We start from the raw sequence: 22486 nt of genomic DNA on the forward strand, positions 1-22486 counted from the left end.
CACCAACAGTCTCTCTCACAACAAACAATCAATACACTCTCTCTCTCTCTCTCTCTCTCTCTCTCTCTCTCTCTCTCTCTCTCTCTCTCTCTCTCTCTCTCTCTCTCTCTCTCAGGATTTGGCAAACTAAAAATAAATAAAAATAAAAACAAAAATTAATCCTCCACAATATATACTGTATATATATATATATATATATATATATATATATATATATATATATATATATATATATATATATATGTATATATAAATATATATATATATCATCATCTTCTCCTATGCCTATTGAGGCAAAGGGCCTCGATTAGATTTCGCCAGTCATCTCTATCTTCAGCTTTTAATTCAATACTTCTCCATTCATCATCTACTTCACGCTTCGTAGTCCTCTGCTACGTAGGCCTGGGTCTTCCAACTCTTCTAGTGCCTTGTGGAGCCCAGCTGAACGATCGGTGAACTAATCTCTCTTGGGAGGTGCAAAGAGCATGCCCAAACCATCTCCATTGTCTGATTTGCTTTTTTCTATCTTTTATTAAACTCTAATTCTAAAGACCCTGTATTGGAGATCATAGTTCCTAAATACTTAAAAGATCCACCCTCATTAATTCTTTCTCCTTTCAATGATATTTCATCTTCCATTGCATACTCCGTTCTCATCATCTCTGTCTTTCTTCTATTCATCTTCAGCCCAACCTCGTGTCATATTTGATGCATTCTGCTAAGCAAGCGTTGCAAATCCTGTGGTGTTAAGGACAGCATCATCAGTATACTCTAGGTCTGCTAAATTCCTATCACCAATCTCGTCCAATCCTTCTCTACCATCTCCACCATCTCCTCCACACACACACACATATTTTATATATTCTTACGAAGCTGGTCTAGTTAAGAGGGAATATCGTAGTTTATTAATAATTCTATTTACACTTAATTATATTGTTTCATTTGTGCATTGACCAGATGATACCGAGCCCGTAAAAGGAGACCATCTCATGTAGATATAAGTATTTTATGTAAATTATGTAAAACTTTCGTCGTGAATTTCATTGTACTTTTTTATTCAAATTAACATATGTGAATTTACGTATTTTTTAAAGAATTAACCTTTTATTTCACATAGGTTTGCTATGAAGTTTTTCGTAGTTTATTTGAAAGTGTTGTAGGATTTGTGCGAGATAGGAACAAGGGCTTAGGTAATGTTCTTATTTGAGAGAGAATTTCAGAACATGTGCTTTGGAATATTCTTTACCACGTCCTTTCGGAAGCTTCGAGAATATCCGGTGAGAGGATGTTATCTTATTTTTATTTCAGGGACAATGGGTGGGCAGAGCTAGCTGGGAAGTCGTCTCGCGGGTGCGTTGATGTGTATCTGAGAGTTGCCTGAAAACCCACTGATTCGCCTCTTGGCATTTTTATCGATTTGGAAATTCTGATGCCCTTAGGCACAGCTCCTGCTACCAGAACTCGGTTCTGGAAGGTTCTGGAAATAGAAGTTAGGTTTCATATAAAAGGTGACCAAGGTTAGGTTATGGTAGATCAAGTTAGAACTGCAGCCAGAAATAGCCTCCTTCCCCTCTCCCTCTCTTTCCCACGAGTAATCCATTGTATTTGTCGAAAGTGTTTAATGGGTTTTAGTGTGTCCTATCTTAAGTGACTCTGTGCCCCAAAGCAAATCGAGTGTCGAAAAGATACGCAAGACTAAAAGGTGATTGTGAATTTATTGTATTAGGGTGAGTGTTGGCATTGTATAACGTTTTTGTAAACGGCCCTGAAGGGAAGATAGATTTTGTTACGTGATCAGGTTATATATTAGCCATTAATTGTCAAACTTGAACATTGCATTATTCAGAATTACCATAAGCATTTGTAAATTTTCATTGCATTATTTTTTTTCTTAGGCTAAGGTTTACACAGATATAATAGGTCAAGTCAAGTTCTTACATAATTTCAGATTGTAACATTTTGTCTTATTCTAAGTTTTGTTCACTTATTTTTTTCATTGAATTATTTTATGTAAATTCTTTCAGTGTTGTAGTTTAGATAGAATATATTTATTTTTGTAAAGAGTGTATTATTCCAATCATCATTGTTTAAGACCAGATTCTGCTCGTAGTCCTGTTAAGAACCATCATGAGTTTTAAATAAGTTTTAATAATATTTAAGAGTAATTACCCAATTTGGTTTTGAGTGTGCTTAAGAGACCTTTGGATATTCAGTGTTTTATATATTGGTATCTGGGAGTTATTTAACGATCTTAGAATTTGCATATTAATGTTTTAAAGTGTAACAGTTTTAATGTAAAAGCAAACAAAGGAGTTTAGAATTTGAGAGGTTGATTAACTTGCCAGTCGTAATATATATGATATTATATGTTTGGTTTCTAGCCACGAGTCTTAGTATAATATATTTTGTTAGTGTGTAGACCAGAGAGCCATATCATATAATATATTCTAGTGCCCAGACCAGGGAACCATATCAGATAATATATTTTGGTGCTCAGAGCCAGGAATCGAACGAGTTTGTTTTAAGTATTAGTGATAACAGGGCTGTATTTTTCATTAAAGGTTTTTTGGTTAGTACAGTGTTGATAGGGTTTTGAGTATTGTCAGTATATTATTTTTGGAGAGGCATTGATTAATGTAAAATTACAAGATGGCACAGTTTAATATCCAAGAGTTTTTAAGTAACCCAAGTGTTCAGGAATTGTCATAAGCTAATGTAACTAAAGCTCAGTGGCTCTCGATCTTAATGGCAAGTCGTGGCCATGCTATGAGTGGGATGATAAAGGCCCAAATTAAGTATCTAGCCTTAGAAGCGTTAATAAACTCGGGAAAATTGTCTGAAGAGAATATTAAGGCAACTCGTGAACTGTTGGAGGAAGCCGAAGAAGAATATTTAGCGAAGCAAGGACCGGTTGACCCTCAAACTGAAGGCATGAAACCAGGTAAGGATGTAGAGGCTAAGATTCAACGTATTGCAGCGGAAGAGAGTTTGATTAGGTTGAAGATGATGGCAGAATGAGAAGAAAGAGAAAGAAGACGGGAAGAAGATGAGAGAGAAGAAAGACGACGTGTGAAGGAAATGGAAGCATGACGAGACGAAGATGAGAGAAAAGATAGATGACGTGCGAAGGAAATGGAAGCAAAGAAAGAAGAAGAGAGAGAGATTGCAAGACACACAAGATTAATGGAAGCAAGACAAAAAGATAAAGAGATGGAAGAAGCAAGGTATATGTGGGAGTTAGAAATTTTGCATGACCGTGGCCAACTGAAAACACAGACAGAGACTGAGACGACTCCTGCTAGGCACCAACTCGTATTTAATGTGTCGGAAGCCCAGAGGTTAATTCCAAGGTTCACAGAAGAGTCCCCAGATAAGTTCTTTGATCATTTTGAAACGGTCGCAGCGAAGATGAAATGGCCAGAAGATAAATGGTCTGTGCTATTGCAGAGTGTGCTCTTTGGGAAGGGCCACAGTGCTTACTTAGGACCAAAGGATGGAGTATCAAGAAGTGAAGAGGAGAGTGCTGTAATTTTATCAGATGAGCCCTGAATATCATAATAAAAGATTCCAAAGTTTGAGAAAGGATGAGAAAATTACTTTCCTGGATTACGCTTATAAGGTACGATGATGTTTTAAGAGATGGACAGAGGCTGCTAACGTAAAGGAGAAGACTGATTTAAAAGAATTGATAATACTAGAGCAATATCTGCGAGGAATTCCTGAACACATTCGAATGTACTTGAGAGAGAGAGAGGTGAAGAAACTCGATAAAGCCGCTTCACTGAGTAAAGATTATAATATTATCAGTCGTAAAGCCTCCTCGGGTATGAAGTTTCAACCGTCGTTCCGACCAAGTGTCAATCATTAGAAGAAACCATGGAAACCATTTCAGAAGTAACTATGGGAACAAGTTCAACAGTTACAACGGAAGTAGCACTGGCACTGTCTCTAAGTAGAATACGATAGTACCACAGCAACAAACGTCAAATAGTCCTTCTTCAAGTACAGTATTGTGAAAGACGTGCAGAAGGTTGATATTGTCTGTTTTAAGTGTGCCAAGAGAGGCCATATCAGTAAAGAATGTTGGTCAAACCAACCAAAAGCAGTCGCCCAAGTTATTAGGGATAATTCGACTTCACAGAATGCGAAGACTAAGAAGCACTCGGGAAAGGACGGAGAGGAAAATGAACCAGCCATCGTTTACACGACCAACAGGACGAACCCAACAGCATGGGTGCCTCTAAACCATATATCTATGAAGGTATGATAGCAGCAATAGACGGGAGGGAGCAAACCCTTGTCAGGATATTGCGCGACCCAGGTTGTAACCACAGTGTGGTAGTGCGGGGAGCATCCCCGTGGGTGGAACAGTTTCTCACAGCGGACTCAATTATTTTGAAGGGAATAGGAGGTGAGGAGGTGACCCCTATTTGCCATTTAAAACTGTCATGCGAGCTGGCGACAGGTAATTATGACTTTGCGGTAAGGGATTCAATGGCTCTCAAAGGAGTAGACGTCCTGCTGGGTAATGACATTGGTAGAGCGCCGTTTGGGCCTTGTCCCATTGTAGCGGAGAAACCTTGAAGTGAAGTCCTACGACTGGACTCGAGAAGGACTACCCGTCTCTGTTTCCTAGTGGTGTGACGACTAGGAGTATGGAGAAGGAAGTGGCTACCGAAGAGGAAGAAGAAATCGAAGGAGCGATGAACTTGAAAGATTTGTTTTCCAAAGAAGAAGATTCCCTGATAGTACGCAAGAGGAGAAGTCTCGAGTAAGCCCGAGTGAAGAGGAACTACAGACAAGTGGAAAAGAGGACAAAAAAGAATAAGAAATCAAAGGAGCAATGAACTTGGAAGATTTGTTTTCCAAAGAAGAGGATTCCCTATATAGTACGCAAGAGGAAAAGTCCCGAGTAAGCCCGAGCGAAGAGGAACGACAGACGAGTTGACAAAAGGATAAAGAAAAAATAGACCTGAAAGAAATGAATTTGGAGGATTTGTTTTCGGAAAAAAAAAGGATTCCCTTGATGATACGCAAGAAGAAAACTCTAGATTAAGCCCAAGCAAAGAGGAACGACAGACGAGTGGACAAGTAGACGAAGAAGAAAAAGAAATCCAAGGAGGAATGAAATTAGAGGATTTATTTTCTGAAGAAAAGGATTCCCTTGATGATACGCAAGAAGAGAACTCAAAAGTAAGCCCGAGCGAAGAGGAACGACAGACGAGTGGACAAGAGGACAAAGAAACAATGGACCTGGAAGAAAGGAATTTGGAGGATTTGTTTTCAGAAGAAAATGATTCCCTTGATGAAAGCAAGAAGAGAAATTAAGAGTAAACCCGATCGAAAAGGAGCGACAGACGAGCAGACAAGTAGATAAAGAAGAAATGGACTTGGAAGAAATAGAAAATTCAACATTAGAAGCAGGACAAGTGAGTAGGAAAAAGCTGATAAGATTGCAACGGAAGGATGCAACATTAACCGAGTTATTGTACCGTGTGGGGGACAAGACGGAGACACAGCAGTCTCTGACCTGTTATTATGTTAAGGATGGGTTGTTTATGAGGAAGCATAGACCAGCCAATATCCCCGGGAATGCCCAAGGGGGATATATCGCCAGATATTAATTCCCGCACCGTTGAGAAGACAGGTGATTGCGATAGCGCACGAGATGGAACATATGGGAATGAGGAAGGTGACGGAGAAGATAATGAAACACTTTTTCTGGCCTGGCATGCATAAGGACGTGAGCCAGTTTTGCCGTGCATGTCACGTATGTCAAACGGCTGAAAAGCCCATCAAGTGTATCAAGGAAGCTCCCTTACGCCTGATGGAAGTACGAGGAGAACCTTTCAGGAAAGGACTGAAGAGAATGTTGGCAGGAAAAAGTAAGGATCAAGAGGAAACGGTCGAAGGAAATGTCAAGGATTTGAGGAAAGGAAACGGCGAGTTGAGGAAATTTTCCCCAGAAGACGTGAAAACAAGGCAATGACGAGCGAAGAAAAGGTTTTGGCATGAAAAGTACGAACAGACAGGTTACGGAAGAACGGCAGGTATTGGTCTATGCATCGGAAAGAAGATTCCCTCTCGCCAACGAGTTCCCAGAACCGTTCTGGATTTTGGAGGAAGGCAGTGACCGGACCTACGTTATCAATATATAAGGAAAAAGGAAAAATCAAAGGAAGACCATATCAACTTCGAAACCGATACTTCAAGCACCGGATTTCACAAAGAAATTCCTTATCAAAATGGATGCGCCGGATAACGGGATTGGAGCTGTTTTATTACAAGATAAGAAAGGAATTCTTCACCCTGTTTGCATTATGACGTCGAAAATGAAGAAGCAGCAACAAGACTATTCGACAGTTGAAACGGACCTGCTGGCGCTGATCGCACCATTACATTGCACTCGGATTTTAATCCTTTAACTGTTGTAAATAAGATGGAAAATAATAATCAAAGGTTAACTAGGTGGTCATTATGTTTGCAACTGTATTGTATTAATGTAAAACATATATCAGGCAAAGATAATCGAGTTCGAACTGCAGCCCGAAATAGCCTCCTTCCCCTCTCCTCCTCTCTCCCGCAAGTAATCCTTTGTATTTGTCAAAAGTGTTTAATGCGTTTTAGTGTGTCCTCTCTTACGTAACTCTGTGCCTTAAAACTTATTCAAAACTCACGATGCTTCTTAACAGGAATACAAGCAGAATCTGGTCTTAAATAACGATGATCTGAATAATACACTCTTTACAAAAATAAACATACTCTATCTAAATTACAACACTTTGAAAGAATTTACATAAAATAATTCACTGGAAAAAAAATTAAGTGAACAAAACTTAGAATAAGACAAAATGTTACAATCTGAAATTATAAAAGAACTTGACTTGAACTATTATATCTGTGTAAACCCTACTCTAAGAAAAGAAGTAATGCAATGAAAATTTACAAATGCTTATAGTAATTCTGAATAATGCAATGTTCAAGTTCGACACTTAATGAATAATATATAACTTGATCATGTGAAAAAATCTTTCTTCCCTACAGGGCCGTTTACAAAAACGTTATACAATACCAACACTCACCCTAATACAATGAATTCACAATTACCTTTTAGTCTTGAGTATCTTTTCCACACGCGATTTGCTTTGTGGCACAGAGTTACGTAAGAGAGGACACACTAAAACGCATTAAACACTTTTGACAAATACAAAGGATTACTTGCGGGAGAGAGGAGGAGAGGGGAAGGAGGCTATTTCGGGCTGCAGTTCTAACTTGATTTACCGTAATCTAACCTTGGTCATCTTTTATATGAAACCTAACTTCTATTTCCAGAACCTCCCAGGATCAAATTCCGGTAGCGGGGGCCCCTGTGCCTAAGGGCGTCAGAGTTTCCAACTAGATAAAAATGCCAAGAGGCGAATCAGGGGGGTTTCAAGCAACTCTCAGATACACATCAACGCACACGCGAGATGACTTCCCAGCTAGCTCCGCTCACTTAATGTCCCCAAAATAAAAATAAGATAACAACCTCTCACCGGGTATTCTCGAAGCTTCCAAAAGCATGTGGTAAAGAACAATCCTAAGCACAGGTTCTGAAGTTCTCTCTCAAACATGGCGCAATACATCAGGAAATTAAAAAGAAAAAAAAATTACCTAATCCCTTGTTCCTATCTCGCACAATTCCTACAACACTTTCAAATAAACTACGTAAGACTTCGTAGCAAACCTACGTGAAATAAGAGGTTAATTCTTAAAAAAACTATGCAAATTCACTGATATTAACTTGAATAAAAAAAGTACAATGAAATTCACGACGAAAGACGCGTAATTTACATAAAATGTTTATATCTACATGAAAGGGACTCATATTGTGATTTCGCCTAGAGCTCTGATCCCGAGGTTTTTAAGAGAATCAAGACATCAATATATAAAAAATGTGTCTTATATATATATATATATATATATATATATATATATATATATATATATATATATATATATATATATGTATTTGTATATATATATATATATATATATATATATATATATATATATATATATATATATATATATACATATCTATCTATCTATCTATCTATATATAATGTGTGTATGTGTTTGTGTGCATGCGTTCACATACACACACACACACACACACACACACACACACACACATATATATATATATATATATATATATATATATATATATATATATATATATATATATATATACAGTATATATAATGTGTCTGTGTTTGTGTGCTTGTGTTCTCACACACACACACACACACACACACACACACACATATATATATATATATATATATATATATATATATATGTGTGTGTGTGTGTGTATGTGTGTGTGTGTGTAGATTAGTATTTAGAAACTATAAGTTGCAATAGCAGTATATTCAAACCTAAAGGTTGAGAAATGTCTGGCGCATAAGCCATATAAGAAAAAATAGAGCCTAAAGATGTTTATTTTTTATTGTTGCCTTGGCCATAAATCATAACTCTGGAACGCATTTCTTTTTCCCATTAAGTTCTGGATACGTACTCTTTTGTTACATCGTCAGCAGAACAACTCAGTAAGATCGTACGGCTGCCAACGCTGTCGCTTAACTGTCCTCTCTTCTCTTGAGTTCTGATACCGAGAGCTGGGCGAACTGAGCGTCAGCGAGCTCTGTTGGTAAAGTGAGTCTGCCATGATCTCACCAGAATTCCCGTTCTCAGTCTGAGTGAAGAAGTGGTTTTGTGAAGGTCTGTTGTTGCGGGGCAACCCTTATCTTAGTGAAGTGTGCGACGATATTTTTCTTTAATGTTTGTGGTGCGGTTAAAATTGGAAATAATGTAGTGGCCTATAACTTGTGATTACTTTAGACGCCCTTTCTTTGTGTGACCCCACAAGCTGTCGAAAATTGGTCGTTGAAATAGAGGCTTTTATAAAACAGCCAAGCTCAAGCTGAGAATTGTTTTATAGGCTCTCCTGTAGCTCCTTCGGCCAGACGCGTTTTTCGGGATGAAGGCGCTTCAATATTAATTTTCAACTGGGATTAAGTTGCGGCTGACTGGGTACAATGGACTTTATCATCCAGAAGGTAAGTTGAACTAAACTTTATTTCCTGTGCTGCAGACAGCAATCAGAGAAACTATGGTAGCTTGGTTGGCCCTTCGTTAAAGTGGTCCCAAGTTCATATCATTCTGAGCGTGTGTAGGTGGTAAATTGTTAAAAGTCCTAGCTAACCAACACAAACCTAATTACTAAAGAATGATTTGATGTGCCCAACTTACTACAACCATTGTTCACAGATAGTCTTGTGCTGCCCCCCTCCCCCCCCCCTCTCTCTCTCTCTCTCTCTCTCTCTCTCTCTCTCTCTCTCTCTCTCTCTCTCTCTCTCTCTCTCTCTCTCTCTGTGGACTTATTTGTGATTTAATTAAACGATCTCGTGTTTTGCGCTTAAACGGTCAAGATATTGAGAGGAACTGAGTAGGAACTCTACGTCCCAGATCAGTTTTTTGAATAAGAGTATACGGCACGGTGTCCATGGTTGTGTATGTAAAGTTAATTATGTACGTGAGATTTCGATGTAAGGTAAAGATTTGCCCAACATCTTATGTTTGGGTTAATGTGCTTGTCAAGAAAAGATTAAGGCAATTGCCCATATTTAATCTGTGCACCTTGTTCTGGTCTATACTGTGTTAATGAATCTACACGTTACTATAAAGGTAGCTGAGACTTTAAGGTGTTAAGATTTACAAAATGAAAACTTATTTAAACGAGCCAATGTGCGTTTACCAGTCGTTGGCAATCTTACTAAAAACATCCCCATAAACATAAAGCCTTAATGTGGGATACCATTATCTTTTATATTACTGAGAGTAGAGAAGAAGAATGAAGGGCTAGAGAGAGAGAGAGAGAGAGAGAGAGAGAGAGAGAGATGAGTCTACTGCTGTTTAGTTGGACCATCTAAAGGTATACAGCGTATATCGCGTTTGATCTCGAGAACCAGTTTGGTTTCTTTTAGGTTGATTCCCAAGACGAAGAGGAAAACGGATGTTTGCATATTAAGGTTAATACTGGCAGTGTGGGGAAAAAAAGTCGGTATGCTAGTGTATTTAGAATTGATCGCTTGTGACATCTTTATTTGATGTTGGTTCTTACGTAGTGTTCTGTATTCGTATAGAGTAAAGTGATTGGTTTTTATTTGTTGAGTTTTTACATATCCATTTATAATTCTTTCTTGACAAAGACCACACAATTTTTATGATCTCAATCATTCCTTTACGGCTGCTCAGTCAAATAACTAACTATTTTTCAATGTTTTCCCGCGAATTAAAGCAGCAATTTTGAAATAGTGCATATGCTTTTAGATTAATGCTATGCATATGGCTAATCCATTAATTGAATTATGCGATGCATTTTTGTCAACAGATGTATGGTACTAAAGTAGTCTCTTTTATAGGTTCCCCACACAAATACAGTATTGTAATTGTATGTATATATATATATATATATATATATATATATATATATATATATATATATATATATATATATATATATATATATATACAGAGAGAGAGAGAGAGAGAGAGAGAGAGAGAGAGAGAGAGAGAGAGAGAGAGAGAGAGATATTGGCCCTGGCATATCATCATTTTACGACCAAGGATTACTTAAGCAGGTGGTGCGTGATAATTACAGGACTAATTATTTGATTAATTGAGGACGCTACGAGCCTGCTGTGAATTATTTAGCTCATAATATAAATATTAATGGGGATTGAGAAAGAATTGTTTGGAAGATATAGTGAAGTAAATGAGGGGGTGGATCTCGATATTAGGCAGTTTGTATATATTTTTTCAGGATTAACCGAGTACTCTGTTAATCCTGCTTTTTTTTTTTTTATACCGAAGGATTTGGACTACGTGTGCTCCTTGCATAGAATAACTGAAAATCGTGTGGAAATTGTTTATCTGTCATTATCATCATGGACAGGTGGGGTTTACAGACTCCGTCAGTGTATTTTGGTGCTAAAGAAAAAGAAATTGCATGACATGATAATTATTATTAATTGTCAGGCTACGACCCTAATTGGAAAAGCAGAATGCTAAAAGCTCAAGGGCTCCAACAAAGACTTCAGTCCAGTACGGAAAGAAAATGCAGAAGTAGCCAATAAACTTGTACATAAGAAATAGAAAAAGATGAAATATATCAAGATCTGTAACAGCAGTAACTATATATATATATATATATATATATATATATATATATATATATATATATATATATATATATATATATACGTGTATATATAAAGTTTAAACTACTGAAGTTCCAGCGAAGAACATTCCACAAGCAGGTCTGAATTGGTATTAAAATTCCTGAACACAGTAGCCTATAGTTATTGTTAGATTTCCCTAAAACATAGTTGGAACACAATAAAGTTAGAATTAACTGTGTACTCCGTATTATATTACTCGTGCGTACAGGGTGGGGCAGTTTGGGAAGATCTGTATGCGACGAGTGGCCAGAATTATGAAAAATGTGATGCAGCATGTACAAAGAACTAATTGGATTAGTGCTTGAGAATATTCAATCTTTAGTGTATGAGTAGACCTAGTTTGTTTAAAAGTCCTATAATGAGCTAGGATGTATGGCGTAACCTAGAATAGTTTGTCTTTTAAACTGCGCTACCTTGGCCCCACCTTTTTAATTTTTTTTTCTTTTATAGATTTTGGTTTCAAGTCTGTTAATTGAGCGTAATGAAACAAGGTACAATCGCTCTTTAGATTATATTATTTTATTTATAACTTTTATCTTCACTTGTCATATACTGTACACTTGTGTAAGAGATGGAAAGGTATCAATCAAAACAACCCTATTTACACACACACACACACACACACACACACACACATATATATATATATATATATATATATATATATATATATATATATATATATGCCTCACCGGAGTTATGGTTTTTGAACGTAGCTCATTACACTGTTGATATATGTGAGAAACGCTGTGACATTTAGTTTGTAAGAGACTTCGTTGAACGTTGAATATTTTCAACACTTAATCACACGAGACACTTGAGATACAAAGATTGCAATTGAAAACTACCCATTGTATATAAGAGTCTGTACGTTAGGCTATACTTAAGAATTTCTGCTGTACTCGTCTAGCCATGTATAGATGTAATTAGAAACAATGGGAGCTATTCTTTTCTAGTGATAAGATTATACTTAGGCTGCGCATCATCAATATCCCTGCTTATTTTACTCATTATTGTTAGGCCACAATTATTTAATCGCTACTTTGTGTTTCAACTTTTGACTGTTATTGTAGTGTGTGTGTGTGTGTGTGTGTGTATAAGCCTATATATATATATATATATATATATATATATATATATATATATATATATATATATATATATATATATATATAGTTATAGTTATGTGTGTGTATGTATCTATAATGTCCCTTTTATATCGGAACACTTCTTTTATAATAAAGTAATTAATTCAGTCTAATGTTATGTATAATCACATGTCTTGTTTCGCTGTTTGTGCCTAAAGACAGAAGATGGATAGGGCTTTTTACTGAAAACGAAAATAGATTAGTTAAGGAATTAAACTTTTTTTAGAATCCATAACACAATAAAATCCTTGATTAGACACCTTCAGTCAACTACGCCTATCATGGGTAGTTCTTCAGACACCAAAAAGCCTTTGTGTTACTTCTCACTTACCATTTGGTTTATGATTCTTGAGAAATTAAATCATGAAGTGACTTTTAGTGTGAAGATAATATCAAGGGTTAAATGTGTTATGCAGAGAGAGAGAGAGAGAGAGAGAGAGAGAGAGAGAGAGAGAGAGAGAGAGACTCCTGACGCTAAGGGATATGGTAATGTGGTCTAAGTCCGTCTTAACCGAACAATGATTCCTCTGTTCTATTCCACTCTGGCACCTCGGTGGAGGAGTGCAGGGAAGGTCCTTCCCCTGCTCAACTGAGCAAGAAAGAGGGAAAGAATGAAAGAGATGGTATTATTCTATGGAACGCAGTACACTATACTGTATAGTACAACTCTCTCGTAGCCTTGTGTTGAAATGAAACCCATCATCTGTTATGGTTGTGGGGATATGGATGCTGTTTATGACAGCTATTTACTTGTTAGGGGTGTTGTGAATTAGGGTCACATGTTGTGTGGGCACAATGTTTGTTTTGGAATTGTGGTTATGAGCTGTTCGATGTAATCACCTAGCCTATATTCTTTTTCCTTCGTTTTCAGTAAATGTGTGTTTGGAAAGGCTTTGCTATTTGTCATACAATCACATATTTATAATTCATATATATATATATATATATATATATATATATATATATATATACAGTATATAATTTATATATATATATATATATATATATATATATATATATATATATATATATATATATATATGAATATAGGCTACCTTTCTGAGTGGGACTACCTATATCTTGACCTGGTGAAAGAGTTTATGTATTGATATGATAAAAAAGCTGTACTAGTGGGGTTTGCGTGAGCTATCAGATTAAAGTCATCCACCATCACAAATCCGCACTGACCAGCGTGGTGATGAAAACTGGTCAAAACCAAGACTGACAGGACCAAAACTACCCCCTCTAAGGCCTTTTTCCTACACTGGACGTGAAACGGCTCCATGTATATATATATATATATATATATATATATATATATATATATATATATATATATATATATATATATATATATATATAAACTTTGAGATTGTCAGTTTTCTCTTTCGCTATTGTCTGTCTGTATCTGGAGACAGTTAGGTATCGTTGCTTAGGAACCTTTTGAAGGTGGTTGGGCGTGTGATAACCTGAGTTTCCTGCAACGAAGTTATCTTGTGATGTCGATAACAACAACAGATTAATGGGAATGCGTTCTAAACTGTCTCCTTTTTCGGGATGTTTTGTGGTAGAAGAGTTACGATGTGTGTATGGTAATAAGAATCGTGTAGGGAAACGTGTTTTTAGAAATCGTGTGTCAGGTTGGTTACAACAAGTAAGAGAGAGAGAGAGAGAGAGAGAGAGAGAGAGAGATCCTATAATAGCATGGCTTAGGTCTGAAGAGATAAGTAAGTAGGCTATAGTCTACAGGTACTGTTTTTATGGGAGTATGTCTTTGATTCTCTCCCTCTTGCTCATATGACCTGGTCCAAACCAAACTAATTTATTTATGATTTTGTTCATTATTGCAGATTTATAATTTTGTCAGAAATATGGTTTAGAAGTTAAATCTTAATATGTGATTGAATTTCCATATGAATTTTGTAAATATGTGAATAACTTCGAGCCAGGAAAAAATAAGCTTTCGAAGTCTTGTGTGTTTAATGTGAAGATTATCCTTGGAAAGTTTGTTGCATATGTATCATATAATAGAGTGTTGGATTTTACACAGATCATATGTTATCCTGGTTTAATGTTAACTGTTGAAACTAACTGTAAATGAAGACAATCCTTTTGTAAAGCAGAATGCAAGATGAGACAAAGAACATCGATAGTTTTCAGGGTGGTTATATGTGTGTGTGTGCGCGCGCACGCCATAGTGAGGAGTTGGTAGGCATTTGTAGTGGCCACGAGGGTTATTTAATGATGTGGGAGGTAAAATGGTTGAGGGGTGTCTGGGGCAAGGATAAGTGGGGAACTGTTGATAAATTGTGGCACTGACAAAATTTTGTATCGGTATGTTGTGTGGTTCTTTGAATTTCCTTTTTATGCTTCGACAAGGAACGTTTGTTATATTTTCTCGTTGTTATGGTGAAATGTCCTGCTTTAGATTTTGATGATTTGGCCAGATAGAGTAAGTGGCCATAATAAGTGCCATTACGATTTTGTCCGAGGTTATTTCCTTAGTATTTTTTATATCTACAAATGCCCCTTTGAGCTAGCTTCCTTTTTATTTGCGTATCAGAGAAGGTAATGGACTGTTATCTTAATCGCATAGGCCTATGTAAAATATGCTAATTACACATTTACCGACGTATTTGCCCTAATATTAGGTTTTGGGCACTGGGAGAAAGGAATCTGCAGAGTTTTGAACATGTTCCTGTTGATTTTTTTTTTTAGAGCTCATATAAATATAATTTTTTTTACTTTTTTTTCAAAACTGGAGGAATGTTTCGTTGTAACAAACTTCCAAAACCTATTGACAAGACACATAAATTGTATTATTCAGATTATAGTCGATTGTATTTAACACTTTTTAATCCCACTGCTGATTGGAAGTACATAATTATTTAAATTTTTTTATTAAAGGTAAGACCTGCATCATATATAGGAAGCGTGCCTTACTGCTGTTGCACAGGAGATGGTTTCCCGTACATACATACCGTTTACAGTTTAGGTATAAGGACTGTCAGGGGATCTTTTGTCGTGTTTAGTAGGTATTGCGTCTTATTTAACTCCATAGCCTTCCCACCATTACTCTGACGTTCTCATGTTTTTCAAGGTTTATAAGGTATCCTGCTGCTAATTTATGACCGAGTGTTATCCTGATACATAAATGGTTAATAAATTGAATGTGTGATCTATAATAGAAGGTATACAATATCATTTGGACGCCTTCGTTATCTGGAGGGTGCTAATCTTGTTGCTATGCTTGAGGTCTTCTTGAGTATGACTGGACGCATGAAGTGTTCTCTGTAGCCATGTTCATCTGACCTGGTCGACCGTGTACCCTGTAAGGCACACATTCCTCTAGGACTAGGTATTGTTTTAGCGAATGATTATCCTGTCTGTGACAGATTTGACACTTGGTATTGACGAGTTTTTGTATATTCGTGTTTACTCCGATGACTTGCCTCATATATGAGTACCCCAGTCTGATTCTGGACAACGCTGTTTGTAGTCGGCGACTCGGCGCTTGTGCAAAGAGATGGCGATGTCATTTGCCGGTGCTGATTTCACGTTGTGACGGCAAGTGCAGTTGGACACAGGAATTCCAGGCACACCTCGCTCTGAATACATGTACCCTGTCACACCCTTACTGCGTTGAGAGTTCCTGTGTGTAGGTCCGCCCAACGCCTCTGCTATGTATCATTATTATTATTATTTTTATTATTATTAGCTAAGTTACAACCCTAGTTGGAAAAGCAAGATGCTATAAGCCCAAAGGCTTCAATAGAGAAAAAATCCCAGCGAGGGAAGGAAATAGATAAACGATATGCGAAAAAAAAATATCATTAAATATTTTTAAAAACAGTAACAACTTCAAAACAGATAGGTCATATAAAATATAAAAAGACTTATGTATATATACCGTATCTATTTTGTTATTCACTGCTCAATAAGGGTGTGGCAGGGTGCACTTCCTCAGACCTAGGTGTGCCAGGAGAAATTCGTGTGTCCAACTGTACATAGATTGGCTGTAAATGCCGAATCTTCCTGTAATGAGTAAACAGCTCAGCTGCCATGTTTACATTATGTTCCCGGCAGCCACGGCAATCACGTTTCATGCCACTCGGAACAAAACCGATGAACGCCGACAAAAGTGAAAGACACTGATTTCCGTGGATGTCTGGCCAGATTTTTTATTTATATAAACTGTGTGTGTATATATATATATATATATATATATATATATATATATATATATATATATATATATATTCACATATTTCTAAGTGGAGACACCTTAACGTGGTGAACAGATTTGTGTTTCGCCATGATAACCAAAGTTGTACTGGCCAGAGACATCCATACTAGGTTGGTTTAACTGCGAGCAATCAGACAAAAGTCTTCCACTATAACCAATCCGTACTGGCTAACGTGATGATGAAAACTGGCCAAACCCCAGACATGAATAGACATGTCTAAGACCTTTGTCCTTCAGTGAAATAGGAAAGGCTGCATTTGTTGTTTTATATATATATATATATATATATATATATATATATATATATATATATATATATATATATATATATATATATATATATATATATATATATATATATATATATATATATATATATATATGTGTGTGTGTGTGTGTGTGTGTGTAATGTTTATGCAATGGTACATATATAAATGTTTAACTTTCGGATGTTATTTTAAAGAACGATTCATTGTCGTTTCTTCGTATATTTATTTTAAAGATTAGCTTAACATGGACGTTTCTTGAAAAAAAAAACTGTAGGGGAGTTTCTGATGATAGCTAATGAAGTAGAAATATGTACCGATATATATATATATATATATATATATATATATATATATATATTATATATATATATATTATGTATAAATATATTATGTATATATATTATATATATGTATATATATATATATATATATATATATATATATATATATATATATATATATATAAAGTTCCACAATGATATATAGAAAGTCGTATATAAAACTTCTATTTTTTAGATTACAGAACGAACTGCATATATTTTATACACGTCTTATATCAGTGTGAATTTTCACTGACCAGTGGAGTACTCTAAGGGAATGTGTTGTCACATATGTTAGTTATCCTCCTCATGAACTTTGTAATGCAGAGAGCATTTGGGGATGGCGGAGAAGGATTTGACGGGATTGGTAACAGGAAATTAGTTGACCTAGAGTATGCTGATGACGCTGTCCTAATTAGCAGAACACCACAGGACTTGCAAAGCTTGCTTACCAGGTTGTATGAAATATCACATGAGGTTGGGCCCAAGATAAATATAAATAATACAGAGATAATGAGAACGGAAAATGCATTGGAAGATGAAATATCATTGGAAGAGAAAGGATTAATGAGGTGGAATCATTTGAATATTTAGGAATACAGGATCTATGTAATCTGAGTTTAATGAGAGACTGAAAAAAGAAAATAAAAAATGGCTAGGTTAAGTAAAATTTGGAAAACAAATCGCAGGAAATTACTTATAAAATCAGGCTATATATTAGTTTAGTAACATCTGTGTTATTTTATGGATATGAGTCGTGGTATAACAATGAAGTAATATCCAATAGATTTTGTAGATTTGAGAACAAAGGCCTCATAAGAATATTGGGAGTTAAATGGCAGGATAGGAGTAGAAATGAAACTCTAATAAGGATTACTCGAGTGCCATATGTGGATGAGATCATGGTGAAGGGTAGATGGAGATGGTTTGGGCCTACTCTTCGCACTCCCCAATAGAGATTAGTTTACCCAACTTTCAACTGGGCTCCACAAGGCACTAGAAGATTTGGAAGTCCCAGGCCTACATGACAGAGGACCATGAAGCACGGAGTAGGAGATGGTGATTGATTGATTGATTGATTTAAAATTTTCAGGCATCCTGAAATCTAAGGTCATTGACGCCGAAGGAGATGATGAATGGAGAAGTATTGATTTAAAAGCTCAAGATAAAGACGACTGGTGAAATCTAACCGAAGCCTTTGCGTCAATAGGCGTAGGAGATGGTGATGATATATATATATATATATATATATATATATATATATATATATATATGTGTGTGTGTGTGTGTGTGTGTGTGTGTGTGTGTGAGTGTGTGTTGTGTCGATAATTAGCAGCGATATCTTTTCATTCTCTATTTTGTATAACGATTGGCTTTTGTAGACTTCTTCCCTTTCGGAAAAAGGACAGAACTGGACCCTGTAGTCTCACCTAATTCATAGCTATTTCTTTATACGTCAAAGACGCTTTTATTCTTTTTGGCATCATTGTATTTTTGATTGATGGATGTATGATAGGCTGTACATTTCATTACTTTTCCCTCATTCTCTTTTATGCAATTTTATCTCTCTCTCTCTCTCTCTCTCTCTCTCTCTCTCTCTCTCTCTCTCTAACTTGATTTATCTATCTTTTTCCCGTGTTTTCTTCCATTTTATACTATATATTTCTGTTGTCCATTTATCGTTATCAGTAATTCGGTGACATCTTGATCTCCATATCCATGTTGTTAAAACCCAACTTTAATAGATTGTTCGATATGAATGTGTAATTGGACAAGAGCTAACATTTGTAGGACGCTGACCGCCACTAGATATGGAGCTGCCTCGTGAGAATAATCTCTTCTTGATGTAGGTGTTTGGTTGAATTAGTCGTAGATAGGTCGATCTGGCATGTGTCAGCACGGATTTTTACTCCAGAAGCACACCTTTTGCCAAAGATCACTGGAAATTCTTTACCACATAAAGCATTTTTATAGGCACAGAAAATATTATTTTTATTGTTTCTCAACATGAGCAAAGATTCCTGTGTAACTATCGGGAAAGGTCTCTGACTTATAACCTAGCTTCATCAAAATAGATGGGCGGGAAATAGTTACTGTGCTTAGGTGATAAAACATCATTGTTTATCACTGGTTTGAATAGTTTGTTATGATTATCATATCATAAGTATAAACATTTATGTTCTGTCTTGTTATTATAAATGTCAAGTGGAACAAGCTTTAAAGGCCATATATTTTGTTAATTAACTTAAGCAAAATCAAAGCTTCAAATATGAAGCAAAAAATAACCGCGAATAGAAATGTTAAATCAAATAGAAAAGAAAATGTTATGCAACCAAAATTGTATTTACTCAGACAATATGTGAAATATAGTCATGGATATTCAGACTGGTGTAAACATCTTTTATTGCATAGGCTTTGTCAATTGTACGCCTAAGAATATTTTTGTTTTACGTTAAATTGTATTACTAAGGAAAAGTACTGAATCGTGGACAACTTGTGGTTTAATGATGTTTGTAGACGTACTTATTTGGAGAAACAAGAATCTTATCATCTTTGGGAAAGTAATAGATCAGATTTGACTTCTTATAAATACACTCTGCGAAGAGCTGTTGCTCAGAGTTTATACTTCAACTGAAAATGTTTACAATTTAATCATGAAATAAACCCTTTTTGGACATCTGTGACAGGCTACCCTTAAATCTGCAATCTTTGGTGTAGATATCAGTCCCTTCTTTCCTTAAAGCAGATAGCTTTGTCGCTCACTGTCCGAAGGAAGAGGCAATACTTTTGGCTAATTTGTCTTGACATTAAGCAGAGTAATGAGAAACTCAATATTCCTCATTTCAGTTTTCTTGAAGTTGAATTAACTAGTATAACTTTCGATCCCTTGCAATTTTATAACACTTATAAAGGGCCATGATGCTCGTGGAGTGGACCCAAATGGATGGTGGTTTTTTTCATATAAATCCAACTGATATCTTTGCGGTTATTTTTCGTAAGTTTAGCAATATATTGAGGGTAAAGGGTTGTTTCGTAGCCTCAGTTTTAATAAGGGGTTATAGGTAATAATTTTAGATTTAGTTAACAGAAATAAGAAGGTATATATATCAAACGAGAAATTCTCAAATAATATGATATAATTCAATTCAGAATAATATATGTAACAAATGTATTACAAATAAATATCAGGGTTGCGAACAAAATCCTATTTTAAAGTAGCTGATATCCATCATAAATTTTAAATAATGAATGGCTTAATATCTTAACCTAATGTGAAGTTATATTAGGTAAGAATGGTTCAATGAAATAAATAATTTTATACAGTCAGGTTTATAAATCAAGGCTGGTATTGACTAGAGACTTCTGAATTGGCTTGGTGCAACTATCAAATATAAGAACGGAGTGTGAGCCAGAACAAGTAGTTTAAACTCTCATGTTTTATGTATATGAGGTCGATTCAAACAGACTTGACCAAAGCACAACAAGTAAACTTAGGTTCAAGGTAGTCTCGTCTCTCATCAATTGATAGCAAAGTTCAAATTAATGATAAGACGTGCAGTCTTTCAAGTTAGCATGACAAAGAAATGGCAGATAATGCCAATATGAGGAGATCATAAGTCAACTTCCATAATAAAGAAATAAAAAGATCCAAAGAAATTCACTTCCCAAAGACTATAGTAACACTACATCACTTGAGCAAACCTAACCTACCTCATCACCAACAGATGTAGCTAGCCAGTAATCGACCCAATAATAGGTTCTTTTGACACACATTGGAGAAATTTTAACGTTAATCCTTTAGGTAAATGGGTGTTTGGTAGCTCTACTCCAGCTGATTACAGACCAATTTTCATATCCATATTATCTAAAGTTTTAAACGTCTTTTGGAAAAACATCAAAACAGTTACGCTGAAGATAGGATAATAATCTGTTCTCTAGTTTTAAGTTTTTCTTTCGCAAAGGCCTTGGAGCTTGTGGTGCCCTTCTTACGGTTTCCAACGCTGTAGGCTACAAAAATCCCTTTATTGCGGTTAGAAAGTTTGTATAATAAGTGCTGCCTTTGACCTTACTAATCGTAAGGCCATTGTTTTTAAATTTAAACAGATGGTAGAGTATGGGTCTTTTCCTGCCATCAATATTGAAGTTTTAAATGCTGAACTGCAAAGAGTAGTTATTGATGGACACCATTGTGAGTTAAGAAATGTAATATCTGGTGTTCTTTATAGTGTTCTCGGCCCATTACTTTTTACACTACACGCATAGGCTATGTGGTTTGACTTAGAAAACAAGTTTTGTTGTATATAGAGATGATATTTTCATATCCTGAATGTGGATTTTGAGTTGCTGAATCCCTTCATAGATACAGCTAAAATTAATGTGTGGGGCAAATCGTGGGGGATGATGTTGAACCCTAACAAACTCAAAGTATGATTGTAAGTAGGTCAAGGACAGACTTCACAGCATCCAGATCTTTGCATTGGCAGTGTCTCTCTAACTTTATAAATCTCAATTAGAATTCTATTTGGGATTCTTGAGTGTGGAAAGTTACCTTTGAACATCCAACCTGTTTCTTTAATTGCACAAAAATGGCATACTGTAAAAGTCTTAAGATTTGTTATGATCAATCTATACTGATGAAATCTTGTAGTTCCTTTATTTTACCATTTTTTAGTATCATTCTTCTGGTGGTCTCCAGCTATACTCTCATCCAAATTTGTTGGAAAAGTGCTTGTAGTCTTGAATTTTTTACATATGAATATTAGTCTTTGGCACTGTCATTTAAGTTGTTCTTTGTGCATGTTGCATAAGATATTTCATAATTCTAACCATCCTTTGTATTCAGATATTCCCTATGCAGTTAATTGTAATGTTCATGCCTTCTCCATTCATGAGGAAGGTTCAATACTATACAGTATTCTGTAAGTTTTATTCCAGCTGTGACCAAATTGATGGTTGGAACTTCAAAAGTTCAAACTTATTGCAAATAATATTCTTTTGAGCAGATTGACACACCGGTAAGTCTTTTTTTATAGTTTATATATGGTTGATCTGTTTTAACGTTTTTACTGATCCTAATTTATTTCATAATGATCTTTTATTACTCATTTAACTTACTCATTACTTCTTTATTTCCTTTCCGCACTGGGCTGCTTTCCATGTTGGAGCTCTTGGGCTTGTAGCATCCTGCTTTTCCAACAAATCCAGTCTTTCAGAT

The 22486-nt window shown here is 35.8% G+C and overlaps 2 protein-coding genes across 2 annotated transcripts in view; both read left to right on the plus strand.

The window, feature by feature from the left end:
- The first annotated feature begins 4655 nt into the window (after positions 1 to 4655).
- Positions 4656 to 5328, plus strand: LOC137632576 (glutamic acid-rich protein-like). Its single transcript, XM_068364640.1, has 2 exons — positions 4656 to 4748; positions 5017 to 5328. Exons 1-2 carry the CDS (start codon positions 4656 to 4658, stop codon positions 5326 to 5328), a joined length of 405 nt encoding a protein of 134 aa, XP_068220741.1.
- A 3372-nt stretch (positions 5329 to 8700) lies between these two features.
- The window catches only part of Slip1 (SLo interacting protein 1), a 279953-nt gene continuing 266167 nt past the window's right edge, over positions 8701 to 22486 (plus strand). The window contains exon 1 of the mRNA XM_068386361.1: positions 8701 to 9104. Within this exon, the coding sequence (XP_068242462.1) occupies positions 9084 to 9104 (21 nt within the window). The 5' untranslated portion in view covers positions 8701 to 9083. The remainder of the gene's footprint in view (positions 9105 to 22486) is intronic.

This window comes from Palaemon carinicauda, chromosome 1, assembly GCF_036898095.1.
Source record: "Palaemon carinicauda isolate YSFRI2023 chromosome 1, ASM3689809v2, whole genome shotgun sequence".
In the NCBI taxonomy this organism is placed as follows: Eukaryota; Metazoa; Arthropoda; class Malacostraca; order Decapoda; family Palaemonidae; genus Palaemon; species Palaemon carinicauda.